Source organism: Onychomys torridus, chromosome 18 (assembly GCF_903995425.1).
Source record: "Onychomys torridus chromosome 18, mOncTor1.1, whole genome shotgun sequence".
NCBI classification, from domain to species: Eukaryota; Metazoa; Chordata; class Mammalia; order Rodentia; family Cricetidae; genus Onychomys; species Onychomys torridus.
In genome coordinates, this window is record NC_050460.1 from 40826126 (window position 1) to 40842406 (window position 16281).

General features: G+C 42.4%; 1 protein-coding gene across 2 annotated transcripts in view; it reads left to right on the plus strand.

Annotated features, from left to right (window-relative positions):
• Positions 1–57: 57 nt before the first annotated feature.
• Positions 58–16281, plus strand: part of Ccdc138 (coiled-coil domain containing 138) — a 57728-nt gene continuing 41504 nt past the window's right edge. Inside the window, exons 1-6 of one of the 2 annotated variants that reach the window (XM_036168044.1) lie at positions 58–180; positions 1237–1281; positions 1613–1670; positions 4461–4581; positions 7974–8101; positions 12012–12193. In XM_036168044.1, coding sequence (XP_036023937.1) covers positions 88–180; positions 1237–1281; positions 1613–1670; positions 4461–4581; positions 7974–8101; positions 12012–12193 — 627 coding nt within the window. In that variant the 5' untranslated portion in view covers positions 58–87. The remainder of the gene's footprint in view (positions 181–1236; positions 1282–1612; positions 1671–4460; positions 4582–7973; positions 8102–12011; positions 12194–16281) is intronic. The other variant, XM_036168045.1, reaches the window with a different exon arrangement.

Genomic DNA, 16281 nt, shown 5'->3' on the forward strand with positions numbered 1-16281 from the left:
GGGGGCGGGGCCGGGCGTCGTGACGTCGGCCCGCCCAGACGCGGCCGGGAGCGCGGTTCCCCGGGCGACCGCGGTCAGCCAGCCACCATGGATCGCAGGGTGGTCAAGCCACCCGGGCAGGACATGGTCGTGGAGCGTCTCAAAAGCCGCTACGGCCTGGCGGGGAGCTGCCCCGTGGAGGTGAGGGGAGCGGAGCCCGCGGGCGGGCGGGCGGGGGGCTCCGGCCTGCCTGCCTCCCTCTGGGCGGCTCGCCCGAGCACGCCCTCCATCAGGGAAACCGCCGAGACGGGCGGGGCGTAGCTTTGGTTGGTCCTGCTGGCGGTGAGTGCTGCAGGTGGAGAAGACAATGTAGTTCTTTCGGGAAAGCCTCTTGCTCCGAAGTCATTGCAAACTTGGAGAAAACTTGTGGCGATGTGCGTTCTCGTAGCCCTCTCTTGAATGTGCCACTCTCCGGGCTTGTCCTGTTTGCTGCGGGACCCCCGCTGAGGCAGTTTGCTAATGCCAGTCTGTGAGTGGCTGGCTAGATCCATCTCCCAGGAATGCTGGAAGAACTGAAGCGGGAACCCAAAGGCAGCCATGCAGTTTCCACGAGACTGGTTTTTATTCTCACACCTCCCTTGATAACAGAGTGAGGAGTTTACCGTTCAGCTGAGAAACTGCTTCACAGCCTAGCGAATTCAAGGCTTTATAAAGCACAGCAATGTTGTCTTCAGAAAAACATCTGAGGTATTTACCCTATCCTCCAGAAGTTGAGGAAGGTCGCAGGCCTTCCTGAGTTCCTTTCCATATTTGCTGTCTTTCCAAAATCCCTTCTTAGGAAATGTCAGTATATCTGTATTCCCGTACCCGTGTCACAAATTAATTCCAACCATAATTCAGACGCAAGACATAACTCCTCTAGTTTGGTTTTCCTGTGAAGCACGTTCTCAAAATTTTAAAGCCTCATTGATATTCTCCAGGAAATTTAGTATTGCTACAATAATACAGGATAATGTATAGCTCATACAAGGATTTCACTAATTACCTCAAGACCTTTTGTAGAAAGTGTCTCCTGGTGCAGATACTACCTCAGTCTGAACATTACACATGGCTGTGTCTTGCCATTAATCTACATCAGATGCCCACACTTAGCTTCTTGCATTAATGCTTTCATTAGGTCGAAGACCGTTGTGTATAGAATTATGTTTGTCTGCTGGATGCTGGTTTGATTTGATTCTGGTTTTGTATTTTTGGCAGGAATATGACATGAGTGGCATGTGGGCCACACTTATGAATCAACAGGTACATGATGTTTGCTCGTCTAATTAGTGATACTAATGTTGGTTAGGGTGTGGCCCCTAGGTTTTTCCATGCTAACCTTTGTTTTGTTTTTTGTTTTGTGGGGGGGTGGGGAAGGGGGGGGTGGGTTCGAGACAGGGTTTCTCTGTGTAGCTTTGCGCCTTTCCTGGATCTCGACCTGTAGACCAGGCTGGCCTGTCTCTCCCTCCCAAGTACCGGCATGCGCCGCCACCACCACCACCCAGCCCATGCTAACCTTTGTAATTGTAATCTATGGAAAATATTTTAAGGGACTATTTCTTAGTGTTTAAGTGTGTCTTTTTTATTCTCCCAGCGTGAACTTTCAAGCTTTGATCAGACTAAATATAAAAGAAGAATTCCAACCTCCCCAGGTAAGCCAATAGAATATTTTGTATATTTGAGTATTTTTAACACATTTGAGAGAGGTTTTTGTAAATGTATAGACGTAGGGTTAGTGTTACTTTTGTTTTTATTTTAAAAATTTTCAATTGGTAATCACCTAATAATAATTGAATTTAAGGATGAGTGTGTGAGAGGCCTTTACAAATTAAATTGAATGAGGGTTTTTGGGGTGTGTGTATGTATGTGTGTGTTTAATTTATAGTCTGTACACTTTCCCTTTATTTTCACTCCCGGGGTGCTGAGAGTCAGAACCAGACCCTTGGTCAGTGCTGAAAGGGCATGGTCACTAAGCTATCTCCCCAGCTGCTAGGTCTGCTTTTGAAGATGTTAACTGAGCAGACTGCATTGGGTGAAGAACACTAGTTGGTATTTTTACGCAGAAAGAGTTACTAGCATAGAAATTAAAGGAAAAATTTATGAAGTGAACGTACTTGGAAAACATAATTATTCTGGGGGTTGTGATGTTTTTTGATAAGGTGCAACTTTTTTTTTTTTTTTTTTTGCAGTAATAAGTATTAGCCATTAATCTATTAATTTGTTAATACTTCAGTGCTATACATATTAGTTAAGCATAATAATCATTAGACTTGGTCATTGCAGCACCAATAGTGTCTCTAATTTCATCCATATGTGTGAGCTGGGTCTGAGGAGTAGCTGGTGGATTGGAGAGCTATATTGATCTGATTTGTGATTTAAATAAGGAACCACTCTGGGTGAAACACCCCATCTGTAAGGACTCCAGTATAACACTTTCAGAAAAGTTACATCGGAAATTAAAGGAAGAATGGTTAGTGTTTCTGGAATATCCAAGTTAGTTTGGGCTCATTAAACAGAAGATAAGCAGGTAAAGTTGATGGTGAATAGTCAAAAAGGACTGGCAACAGGTATCCTGGATCCTAAGAACCTGTCAGAAGAAAGGGGTCATTTCCACTGCGACAAAGCCAGTCAAGAGAGGTTGAAGGGCCTTCGAAGTCAGCAGATTTAGGCCGGGCAGTGGTGGCGCATGCCTGTAATCCCAGCACTCGGGAGGCAGAGCCAGGTGGATCTCTGTGAGTTTGAGGCCAGCCTGGGCTACAGAGCGAGAACCTGGACAGGCACCAAAACTACACAGACAAACCCTGTCTTGAAAAACAAAACAAAACAAAAAGATAAATCCATAGAAATGAATAACAGTAAGTCATATTTTTTTTAATTTATGTTCAGATATGGGGTTGTTTATGACTAGCACTGAGAATGGAAATTTGTACGACTTGCACTGTACCTCACTTGTCTTTAAACTTCTGCACCCCAGCTTCTGAAGGACTTAACTCTTTATATTAAAATATCAAATATTTAGAGTTTGTTTCTTTTTAAAGTTCATCAAATGGTTTACTAGGTTATTTTACATTTTTCTAAGCTTTTTACATCTCAGAATTTTATCATCCTAAAACATTGAAACAGGCATGTTATATAGCCCACTAGAGTTCTTCTTTGCTTTGTGTTGCTGTGATAAGAACACTGTTGCCAAAAGCACCTTGGGAAGGCGTTGACTCACTTCAGCTTACAGTTTGTCAGTGTCTAAGGAAGCAAGGACAGGAACTCAAGCTGGATCCTTGAGGCAAGAACTGAAGTAGAGACCTTGGAAGATCGCTGCTCCCTGGCTTGCTTCCTAGCTTCTGTTCAGTTAGCTTCTTATATAGCCCAGGATTCCCTGCCTAGGGCTGGCACCGTCCACGGGTACATCAATTAGCAATGAAGAAAATGCCCAAGGTCTAATCTGATGAAGACAGTCCTCCAAGTGTGCCTCCCAGAAAACTGTGCTGTGTCAAATTGACTGCTGAAGCAAATGGGGAGACCCAGACTATCCTCTAATTTCCTGTTAGTTTTCTTGTCCCAGTGATGTAATTATGGTATGCACCATGAGGCTATTTTGAATTTTTTAAAAATGTGAATAATGTATGGACACTTGCTGTGGCAGATTATACTAGCTAACTAAGTTGGTAATTGTGATGATTAAAATGACCCCTATAGGCACATAGGGAGTGGCACTATGAGGAGGTGTGACCTTGCTGGAGTAGGCGTGGCCTTATTGGAGGAAGTGTGTCACTAGGGGTGGGCTTTAAGGTCTCAGAAGCTCAAGCCAGGCCTACTGGCTCATTGTCTCTTCCTGCTGCCTGCGGATCCAGATGTAGGACTCTCAGCTATCTCTCCAGCACCATGTCTGCCTGCAACACCATCATGACCCATCATGATGATAACAGACTAACCCTCTGAAACTAAGCCAGCCCCAATTAAATGTTTTCCTTTATAAGAGTTGCTGTGTCTTGGTGTCTCTTCACATCATAGAAACCCTGGCTAACTAAGACAGTAATCTATGTTCTTTTTATCTGAAGTGAGTGTTTTCCTTTTCACTGGGTTTAGACATAGGCTTACAGTTGTTAAAAATATGCTTGAGGACCAAATGAGGAGGAAAGAAGGCTGTATTCTGATTTCCAGGTAACACCTGGTTCACGTCTGCTCTCTGGTCCGTAGGGCCCTGATGTGCAGTAGACTCATGTTAAAGGCAGCTATTCTCACTTCACAGAGCCGTCGCCTGGGTCAAAAAGAATGGAAAGCACTGTGTCGTCAGTAAGGCACAATATCAATATGACATTCAGTGTGGATTCTCTAAATGCACGAGACACAGATAAATCAGTCAGTGATTTTGGTGTCCTACTGTTAGGAGGCCAAAATGAGATCGTCAATATCTGATGTCATTGTGCAATGTTCTTTATTGACAGAAAATTTGGACACCTACTGCTCTGGAGATAAAGTTGTTTCTACATCAAGATGTTACTCTGATGAAAGGAAGCATCCCACAACACCTTTTTGCAGTTCCTTCAAACACTTAAATGTGAGCTGGTAAGGCATTCAGAACAGACATTGTTACTGTCTTGTCTGGTCACAACTCAAGAAACAACAGTAGAGAGGAAGTAAAAGCAGTCTTGATCCTGATGAATAGTTGAAGAGCCTAATTTATTATTTTATGTGCTCACATGTATGTCAATGCACCACTTGTGTGCCTGACTCCCGAGGAGGCCAGGAGAGGGTATCTAACCCCCTGAAATTGGAGCTACAGGCAGCTGTGAATCACTGTGTGGTGCCAAGAATTGAGTCCAGATCCTCTGGAAGAGCAGCCAGTTCTCTTAGCCACTAAGCCGTCATTCCATCCCTATTTATTCTTTATTACATTGATTGACTGATTGATTGATTGATTTAGTGTCTGTGGATGGGGCATGGTGGGGCATGTGCTGAGGCACATGTCGAGGCCAGAGCACAGTTTGTAGGAGTTAGTTCTCTCCTTCTACTGTTTGGGTCCTGGGTATCAAACTTGGCAGCAAGCACCCTTGCCCGTTGAGCCATCCCGCCTGCTCATAGTTATTAAGTAGTTAAAAAATTTTAAATATTTATTCATTTTATTTTATGTGTATGACTGTTTTGCCTGCATGTAAGTATGTGTACTGTAGGTATGTGTACTGTGTGCATGTCTGGTGCCCCAGGAGGTCAGAAGAGGTCATCAGATTTCCCGGAATTGGAATTATAGGTGTTGAAAGCCACCATATGGATCTGGGAACTGAACCCAGGTCCTCTGCAAGAGCAACAAATGCTCTTTACTGTTGTGCCGTCTCTTCAGCCTCCCCCTCTTTAAAATTTTTTAAAAAGATTTTACTTTATGCATATGAATGTTTTGCATGAGTGTTTGCGTACCATGTGCATGCTTGTTGGATTCCCTGGAACTGGCGTTATGGAACCATCTGGGTGCTGGGACAAGTGCTCTTGTCTGCAAGAGTAACAAGTGCTCTTAACTTCTAAGCTAGTGGTTCTCAACCTGTATATCATGACCATTGTGAGGGAGTGTCAAACAACCGTTTCACAGAGGTCACCTAAGACCATCAGAAAACACAAATTTATATTATGTTTCATAGCAGTAGCAAAATTACAATTATGAAGTAGCAACGACAATAATTTTGTGGTTTAAACATGAGGAACTGTACTAAAGTGTTGCAGAATTAGGAAGGTTGAGAAACACTGAACGATACAGTTCTGTCCATGCAACACATTTGTGCATTGCCTGAGATGACCAGAAGGGGCATCATATCCCCTGATACTGGGGTTACAAATGGTTCTTAACAGCCATGGCAGTGCTGGGTATTGAACCTGAATCCTCCGGGAGAGCAATCAGTACTCTTAACCACTGAGCCATCTCTCCAATCCCTATTTATATGGTGTGTGGTGTGTGTGTGTGTGTGTGTGTGTGTGTGTGTGTGTGTGTGTGTGTGTGTGTGTGTGTGTGTGAGAGAGAGAGAGAGAGAGAGAGAGAGAGAGAGAGAGAGAGAGAGAGAGAGAGAGAGAGAGCAAGACACACACACACAGGGTCTTACTGTGTGACCCCGGCTATCCTGGAACTGGCTCTGTAGACTAGACTGGCCTCACATTCACGGAGATCCTCCTGCCTCTGCTTTTTGAATGCTAGGATTATAGGTGTGTACCATCATGCTATTTTATTTTACGTGTATGAGTGTTTCCCCTACATTTTGGATATGTGCACGACACATGTGCCTGGTGCCCGTGGAGGTCAGAGAGCGTGTTAGGTCCCCTGGAACTGGAGTTATGGATGATTGTGAGCCACACCATGTGGGTACTGGAAACTGAACCTTAGTCTTCTGCAAGAGTAATAAGTGATCTTACCAGCTGTGCCATCTCTCTAGCCCCAAACTATTTTGTTTTTTTAATCACTTTACCAAGTATTAGCTTTCCTTATGTTTTTTCATGCATTATTAGTTCTGGGTGACACTCCTTCCTAGCTCCTCCTTTCCCTGTGCCTCTGCTCCTGTTCCCCACCTAAAACTCTGCCTTCCTCCACCACCACCGTCTTTATAAATCTGAGTATAATTCCAGAGTACAATCTGAAGATTTTAGACTCTGAAGATTTTTAGACCATTGGCCTCTTTTTTTTTTTCAATTCTTAATCATAATCCAGTCTAGAAGTATGCTGTCCTACCAGTAGATATAGGTCACAGATAGCTGTTTAGTACTTGACAAAGGACTTGTCTGAGACTAGATATGCTATCAATATGAAATACACCCAGGAATTTCAAAGGCTTAGGATGGTTAAGATAATGTAAAACCCTTTTCTGCCAGTCTGTTTTCATAAACAAAGAAGAGGGTCTGTTTCGGCGCCTGGTCTCAGATTGCTGGTTGCCGTGTTTCTAGGCCTGTGGTGATGCAGAGCGTCATGGTGGAGGAGTAGTAGAGCAGGGTGCACACTTGGTGGCAGCTGGGGAGCAGAGACACACGAGCAGGGACCAGGGCAAGATCAGTCTTCACAAACACGTCCTTCATGACCAGCTTTCTCCGTGGAGGCCCCATCCCCTAACAGTTCATTTACTATGATGGGGTAATTCGTGGGTGAGCCTGTTAATGAAATTAGCACATTTGTAAACCAGCCATTCAGGGGTTCTGGGATGTCAACAGTGGAGCCCTTAAGGGTACTTTATACACAACCATAACAACCTTCGTGTCTTACGTTCATTCTGGGGTGAAGTGACATTTTATATGTACCGTGATCACTGAAAAATATTGTGAAAGTCTTGCCTCTTTTTAATGTCTTTAGTGTACTACTGGAAGAATGACCCAATGTGTCTGTAACTTACATTTCGTTCCTTGTGAGCAGTGCTACCCTGAGGTGACCTCAGAGCATGAGGTCCTGGTTCTGGCTTGTACAGGAACTGTTAACCATCCTAACCACACTGTAGATAACAATGCCTGTTGTATCGGAATTACTGGGATTCAGAAGAGTTTGGCAGCCACAGAGCATTCTACATCTTTTAAACTGTTTTAAATTACATCTGTTTAATGTGCAGAAAAGGTTGGCAGACACCTGCAGTGGGCTTTCAAGATTTTTTAACTTGGTTTGTACTTTTCACATGCATATTTTTAGTATTTAAAATGAGTTTTATGGGGCTGGAGAGATGGCTCAGCGGTTAAGAGCACTGCTTGCTCTTCCAAAGGTCCTGAGTTCAATTCCCAGCATCCACATGGTGGCTCACAACCATCTGTAATGAAATCTGGCGCCCTCTTCTGGCCTGCAGGGATACATGCGGATAGAACACTGTATACATAATAAATAAATCTTTTTAAAAAATGAATTTTACATTTTCCTCATTTGTTGTGCTTTCGCCATCTGAAAAGCAGCTCTTTTCTTGTCAGTTGTTATAGTGAACTTCTGGATTCTGATATATATATTGTTAAAGCCTAGATGATGAACTGGATTCTTTTCATAATTTAAAGAAATGGGAAACAGAAAAAGAATTCATTGAAGACGATCATAGAGATGGTGCCTCCAAAATAACAAAGCAGTCATTCAGAGAAATAGACAAAGGTAAGAGAAATACTCATAAATAGGAGTTTGTCCTGTAGATTAAACCATCCGTGCTGACCTCATAGTAGTAACTGCTCCTCAGGAAGCTGTGTATTTCTGGGCTCTGAAGTTTTATAAACCTTAAGATGCTTGCTGTGCTTAGTATTCAATTAAAGGAGAAGGAAAGAAACCTACCATTTTCTGGTTGTGTTCTTCCCTTCTCAAAACCTATCCAAATAAGGTCATAATTCGCTGACCTTTATGACATCCAAGTTCCTTTTTATGTTTCCTTTGTGGAAAGGGCTTCTGAGGATTTGGGCAGCCTGATGCTTTGACAAAGTACTGTGGATTGCTGCGGCTGGCTTCCCTGTCTGCCCGAATGCATCCCATAGTTTCCTCAGGATTTCAAGGACAGCAGCACCAAAGGTGGTATGTGTTCCCCTTGGGCTGCAGGGTGTGGAGCACACTGTGGCTCCACTGAAGCATTGGACACGTGCCGCCTGCGTTCCTTTGGCCCCCTTCATCCCTTTGTCACGTTGGCCTCAGCATCTGAAGATGATGTGACCTGATTCAGCCTGGACTTGTGTTTCCCGTTAGGTGACCAATTTTTCTACTGAAAATGAAAGAGAAGTTTATTTTTAAGAGTTGAATGTACTTGAAAGTTGACAAAACAATATAAGGAGTGCTGACTGTGGCTGTTGGAGACAGGCGGTCACACTGCTGCCCTGACAAGTCAAGAACTGTACCCCTTGTTCATAGCAGTATTTCTGTGTAAAGCAGCCAGAAGATGGAAGCACCCAGATGCCCATCAGTGAGTGAATAAAGTAAATGTGCTGCGTGAATAAAACAAACCACAACAAAATAGAAGGAGCACCCAGGCTAGGGATTGGTTAGTTTGATACCTAGGTAGGGTTTTCACCCATCTGCTTATCTCGTAATGAAACTTTTGTTTTGTTTTAATTCATTTTATTGTTTTGTTTTTCAGTTATGTTCTCACCTTGTAGCTCGGGCTGGCCTTGAACTTGTGATGCCTTTGCCTTGGTCAGATGCGGGGATTATAGGTATTATGCCACCTGCCTGGAAAACAATTAGATTTTGTTGTTGTTGTTGTTGTTGTTGAGACAGGGTCTCTGTGTAGTCCTGGCTGTGTAGACCAAGCTGGCCTTAAACTTACAGAGTTCCTGCCTCTAGCTCCCAAGTGTAAATTAGTATCTTTTATTTTGGCTGTTTCATGTTCTGTCCAAGATGGGAGAGTATAATGAAAGACTTTTAAAGTTTATCCCAAAGCCACTGAGTTCCATTTATCATGTGTGAGTTGTTCTTGGCATGTATTCTTTATGGTTTCTTAGGAACTACATAATGGACTTAAAGCATATTCTCCCTGACATTCACCCCTCTGACTTCCTGTTAGTCCCTTTTGCCTCTAGGAGGTTAGGCTTCTACCTTCATGTCATACACACACACACACACACACACACACACACACACACACACACACGACTTTTTGTGTCTATTTTGTTTGCTTGCTTTGTGACAGGGCCTCTTTATGTACCCTGGCTGTCCCGAAACTTTTGTAGATGAGGCTGGCCTTGATCTCACAGAGGTTTGCCTCTCTCTACCTCCCAAGTGTTGGGATTCAGATGCCTGCTACCATGTCCAGCTTATGTGAATTATTTTTTTTAAGTGTGTGTGTGTGTGTGTGTGTGTGTGTGTGTGTGTAAACGTGTGTGCAGGTGCCATCAGAGGCCAGAGGAGTCTGTCAGAGTTGGAGTTACAGGTTGTTGTAAGCAGGATAACACATGGGTGCGGGGAGCCAAACTCTGGTCCTCTGAAAACGCACCAAGAATTCTCAACTGTTGAGCCATCCTTCCAGCCCTGAGTTTATTTATCTATATAAAATCTATTATATGTAAACAGGAGTAAACATGCCATATTTGTCTTTGGGACTGACTCAATTAATCTAATATGATAATATCCAGTTTAATCCATTTTTCTACAAATGACACAATTTAGTTCTTTATAGCTGAATAAAATCCTGTGTGTGTGTGTGTGTGTGTGTGTGTGTGTGTGTGTGTGTGTGTGCACAAGTATATGGTGTATCACATTTCCTTTAGTTATTATTCTTTTGTTGAAGGATAATTAGGTTGATTCTGTCTCTTGGATCTTGTGAATATTGCTGCAGCAAACATATCTGCACAAGTATCTGTGTGGTACATTGACTTCAAGTCCTTCAACAGAAGTGATATGACTGTCATATGGTAGATATATTTTTAGTTTTTTGAAGGGCATAAGCTGATATTCTTACAGGCTGGATTAGTTTGCATTTTTTTTTTTTTATAAAAACAGCGTATATAAGGGTTTATTTTTTTAAATTTATGTGTATGAATGTTTACCTGCATGTATGTATATATGTGCACCATGTGTGTGCCTGGTGCCTGCAGAAGTCAGAAGAGGGCATTGGGTACCCTGGAACTGGAATTATGGATGGTTGTGGTTTATTATCATCTGAACCTGGGTCCTCTGCAAGAGCAACAAGTACTTTTAGCTGAGCCGTCTCTCCAGCCCCAGGGTTTATTTTTTTGCAAGAGAGCATTTTATACTCTATTAGCAGAAAGAATATACAATGTGGGTAGGGATAGAAAGCAAGTAAAACTTACTCATACAGTTCAGACGGTTAAACTTTTGTCATCATTAATAAAGTTGAACTTGTGCATAGATCCTAAAGGCTAGCAATTTTGCTATTAGTTATATATATATCATAGAGAAATGACTGAACATGCGTGGCAGAGCCAGATGCGTGACTGTGTAAAGACCATATCACCAGATCACCTTAAATGCCTGTCTGGGAGAATGTTGCCATATATTTATAAAATAGGATAAGATAGTAAAGACTTGTAAGCCCATCATTCTGAAGTCAGCGTGGATAAATTTCAGAGAACATGTTAGTATTTAAAGGAAGAAGTTATAGAAATTGTGTTAACTACAGGCATATAAAGTCTAAAATAGACATAACAGGCACTTTTATAATTTAGGAGAAATTTAAAAATAAAGGTAGTGATTGGTACTTTAATTGAGTTGGTAGTTAATTTGGTTTTAGGGCACAGAGGGAAACACAATTAGAAATTTGTGAGGTAGCATTCCATATCTTGGCCTGGGCTAGTTAAAGCACAAGTGTTTTCATCCACATTACAGTTAGGTTTGAAACAATTTCAGATTTACCAGGAATGTTTCACAAAGTACAAATAACTCATTTATACACTTTATCCAAATCTTATGTTATAGTTTATCATTTTTGCCATACCATTCTGCTGTGGGATGTCTTTATGTATGCTGTGAATATGTTTTGCTCTGATTGGTTGATAAATAAAGCTGTATGGGCCTATGTCAAGGCAGCTTAGAGGCAGGCAGAAAATCTAAGTAGAGAGACAGGAAGAAGTTGGGAGAGACGCGAGCCAGCAGCCCAAGGAGTAACATGTAATGGGACACAGGTAAAGACATGGAACATGTGACGATACATAGATTAATAGTTATAGGTTAATTTAAGATATAAGAGCTAACGAGCAAGAGGCCTACCATAGACTATACAGTTTGTAAATAATATAAGCCTCTTTGTGTTTACTTGGGTCTGAGCTGCTGCAGGACTGGGCAGGACACAGGAAAACATCTGACTACACCATTTTTTTTCCAGATTTTTTGTTTGTTTGGTTTTTTTTTCCGAGACAGAGTTTCTCTGTGTAGCTTTTGCGCCTTTCCTGGATCTTGCTCTGTAGACCAGGCTGGCCTCGAACTCACAAAGATCCGCCTGCCTCTGCCTCCCGAGTGCTGGGATTAAAGGCATGCGCCACCACTGCCCGGCTATTTTCCAGATTTTTAAACATTACTATGGTTTTTATTTAAAGCAACTCTCTGAGACCATTTAAAACTTTTGCAGATGCCCTGCCGACCAACACAACCTCATCAAGACTTCAGACTGAACGTTGCAGTGATTCCATTGACTCTCCTCTGAAACATGTCATTTCTCCAAAACCCAAAGTGTCAAAGAAGCAGAGTTTACTTCCACATCAAATAAGTCAGATATATGATGAATTGTTTCATATCCATCTGAAACTGCAGGTAAAAGTCAAATGCTGAATTGGGAATTCAGAAATGTTTGTGTTCTAAGAGTGTTTGCAAAACTTCAATATAAGGAATTTGGTTTGAATTATACATACACAGGTCAAGGCAGGTCAGAAGGGGCAGATTTGATTTATAGGACTGTCAAATGGGAAATGTAGTGACTAGAAAAATTTCAAAGCAGTTTAGTTTCCCAGTGGGTGTGTCTTTAGATTTTAGATCGTCTTATATTTATTTTCAGCCCAGCCCATCCTTAAGATAGGAAACAAAAAGTGCTGATATCAAGTGTGGTACTTGAAGACATTTTAAATTCATTGTTACAAGTCCTTACGGGTAAGAAGTCTCTTAAAATCCAACTCTAAGCACAGCGTTTGTGTTGTCTGTGGGGTTCATCTCTACAGGGCTATGTGCGCGTTTATCAAGTGTCTCCAAGGAGAAGGAAGCAGGAGTTAGCCAGTGCAGATTGTGTGACTCCTCATTGGAAGCAATCATACACAGCCGTGAAGTTGTTAAAGCATTGTATTTAGCTAAGTGGTTTTAAATAACTGTCTCTCATGCTGTCACAATAATTGAAACTATGATTACCATGGCATTTAAGAATAAGATTATGCCAGGCAGTAGTTAGTGGCCAAAGCCTTTAATCTCTGTACTGGGGAGGCAGAGGCAGATGGATCTCTGTGAGTCCAAGGCCAGCCTGGTCTACCGAGAGATTTCCAGGACAGACAGGGCCACACAGAGAAACCTTGTCTCGAAAAACCAAAAACAAAAGGAAAGAAAAGGAGAAAGAATAAGGTTATTAGCAGCCTAAATCACCCAAAACGTTTTGGGAAAGACTGAGTCTGGCCTATGACTGGAGGTAGAATTTAGAAAGGAGAACAGTGAGAATGACATTCTGGGCATAAATGCATTGGCTGGGTGGCACATACCTTACGCTCAGCTCTTGGGATCAGAGGCAAGTGGATTTCTGTGCCTGGTTCACATAGTGAGCCTCAGATCAGTCAGGACTACGGAGTGGGACCCTGCCTCAGAAAGACAGAGCAGAGGCAGTGCTTACGAGGAGGGATGGTTAGGTTATGAATGCAGCAGCCTCTGGAGAGAACAAAGTAGTAAGCCTCATGCAGACTGCCTCACAGGGGTTGAATCTAGAGAGAGAAATTTAAAAAATAGTGTTTTAGTAGCCGGGCATGGTGGCACAGACCTTAATCCCAGGAGGCAGAGGCAGGTGAATCTCTGTGAGTCCGAGGCTGGCCTGGTCTACAAAGCGAGTTTCAGAACACCTAGGGCTGTTACTCAAAAAACAAAAGCCTCTCTCAAAAACCAAAACCAAAACCAAAATGGTGTCTTGGGAAGTAGGGTAAAGAAAAGCAATGATGTTATCCGCAAACAGGATAAAGCCAGAAAAATGAAGTGAATGTGATTGATGTGGTTTCATTAACCTTCAGTTTTATCTGATCCTGAAATTTATACTGTAGTGTTAGAATTGTCATTATGTATATAGATTCTTGTTACATTATGGGATTTCATTAATTCAACAAACATTATAGTGCCTACTAATATGCATTAATGTGTTCAATGCTGTATATCTATATCTATGCAAGTGAATAAAATATACAGGGCCCTGCTACATGGAGCTTATTGTTAGAAGAAATAATGAGTACCCATGTTAACACACACACACACACACACACACACACACACACAGAGGATCTCATTAGCTTAGCCCAGGCTGACCTTGAACTCACTGTGTAGTTGAGGCCATCCTAGAATTCTCATCCTCCTGCCTAAGTTGGTGTGCTAGGGAGCAAGGGTCCACACTTATACCACCAAGCCAGGCTAATTTTATAACTTTAAATGAAGGATAATGGAAGTATATCAGGGGTATCTGATTGAGGGAGAATGGGAAGTCAGGTAAGCTTTCTCTGACATTTCAATTAAATCCTGAAGAATGAGTATTTAGTACTAATTAGTGAGAGGAATTCATTCTAGACTGATCCATTTCTTGCATGAAAAGCTCTTGACTCAAGAAAAATACAAACATCTGATGGTTTTTATAGCAGGATAACTACATAGGCTGCTCTTTGCTTATGTGAATTGATTGGAGGAGAGTATAGATGTGGAATTCAGGAGCCTAGATAGTACTCTACTGTAGGTCACTGGATGAGAGAGACAGTGGTGATATTGAGCAGACTGGTGGCGGAGGAACAGAGCTGGAGAGAGTAGATACTTAGTATGGAGGTGAATGGCTAAGCTTGGTGTGCAGATCTGGAGGAAGCATAGAGGAAGTGAGACCCTAACTCACTTCTTACCTGTCTGGTCTGTGCAGCGGGAAGGAAAGTGGACTTCAGGAGAGAAGGATTTGGTTGGGTGGGTTTGGGTTGCTCCAGCAGTTAAACACATCAGCCAGATAGTCAAATTGATCTTGAGTAAGTGTCTAATTTGGGAGTCCTTTATATACTCAGTGTCTCTATAACAAAACACTGGAAACAACCTAGGATGCCAAATGAGTGTCCCATGTGGTGGTGTACATCTGGATCCCCAGTTGTTTGGAAGGCTGAGGAGCACTTGAGTCCCTCCCTGAATTTGAGACCAGGCTGGGTACTGTCGGGAGCCCTGATTTCAGTTTTAAACAATCACAGATGGCTTGCTTTGGTTTGTAGCTTTGGGGTTCTGATGTATGACTGCTCTAGTTTGCTTTCTACTGCTGTGATAAGACACTGTTCTGGAAACAACTTGGGGAAGGGGGTTCATTTGGCTCACCTGTCCAGATCATAGTCCTCTGAAGAGGAGTCAGGACGGAAACTCAAGACAGGAACTGAAGCATAGGCAATAAAGCAGTGCTATTTATTGGCTTGCTCTCCATGGCTTGCTCAGCCTGCTTTTTGTTTGTTTATTTGGTTTGGTTTTTCAAGACAGGGTTTCTCTGTGCAGCTCTGGCTGTCCTGGAACTTTTCTGTAGACCAGGCTGGCCTCGAACTCAGAGATCCGCCTGCCTCCCCATTGCTGGGGTTAAAAGTGTGCGCCACCACCCGGCTATTCAGCCTGCTTTCTTATACAACCCAGGACCAATTGTCCAAGGGAGGCACTGCCCTTAGTGGGCTAGGTCCTCCCACTTTGACCGTTAATCAAGAAAATGCCCCACAGACTTGCCTAAAGGTCAGTCTGATGGAGGTTTTTTCTGAATTGAGTTTCTCTCTTCCTAGAGGACTCCTATAAACTAAGAGGCAAAACTGACAGAAAACTAACTAGCACAGTGACTCTTGGGTCTGAGCCAGAAAACTGCATTTTAAATTCATAACTCATTAATTTTTTAAATGTGTTATTATCTTTATTATACTTGTGGAGTTGCATACCATCCCAACCAATTTTAGAATATTTTATCATCCCCAAAAGGCAACCACTAATCTAATTTCTGTCACTTTAGATTTGTCTATTCTGGGATATTTTACACATGCTATTCTATATAATATGTAGTAATTTGTTCCTAGAACCTTCCACTTAGTGGGGGTTTTTGTTGTTGTTGTTGTTTTTTTTTTTTTTTTTTCCCCCCCGAGACAGGGTTTACCTGTGTAGCTTTGTGCCTTTCATAGATCTCACTCTGTAGACCAGGCTGGCCTCGAACTCACAGAGATCCACCTTTCTCTACCTCCAGAGTGCTGGGATTAAAGGTGTGTGCCACTGCCCGGCCCACTTAGTGTATTTTTAAAGTTATTTCCTGTTGAAATATGTATCAGTCCCTGATTTTTATTGCTAAATACAGCTCTGTTATATACCACGTTTTTCTTCTTTATTCATTAATTGCTGGACATTTGAGTTGTGTCCTGGCTTCATTTCTGTAGCTGTGATAAATCAATCCAAGGGCAAAAATCAGCACAGGGGAGGAAATAGTTTAGTGGCTTGCAATCCCAGGTTGCAGTCCATGACAGCAGGGCAGTCAAGGCAGCAGGAACTAAAAAGCAATTAGTGATATCATATCCACAGTCAAGAGCATGTAAATGTATGTTACTCGTCTAGCTTTTTGTTATCTAGCTCAAGACCCCCTGCCAAGGGAATGGTATCACCCACAATGGGCTGGGCAAGACAGTCCCCCA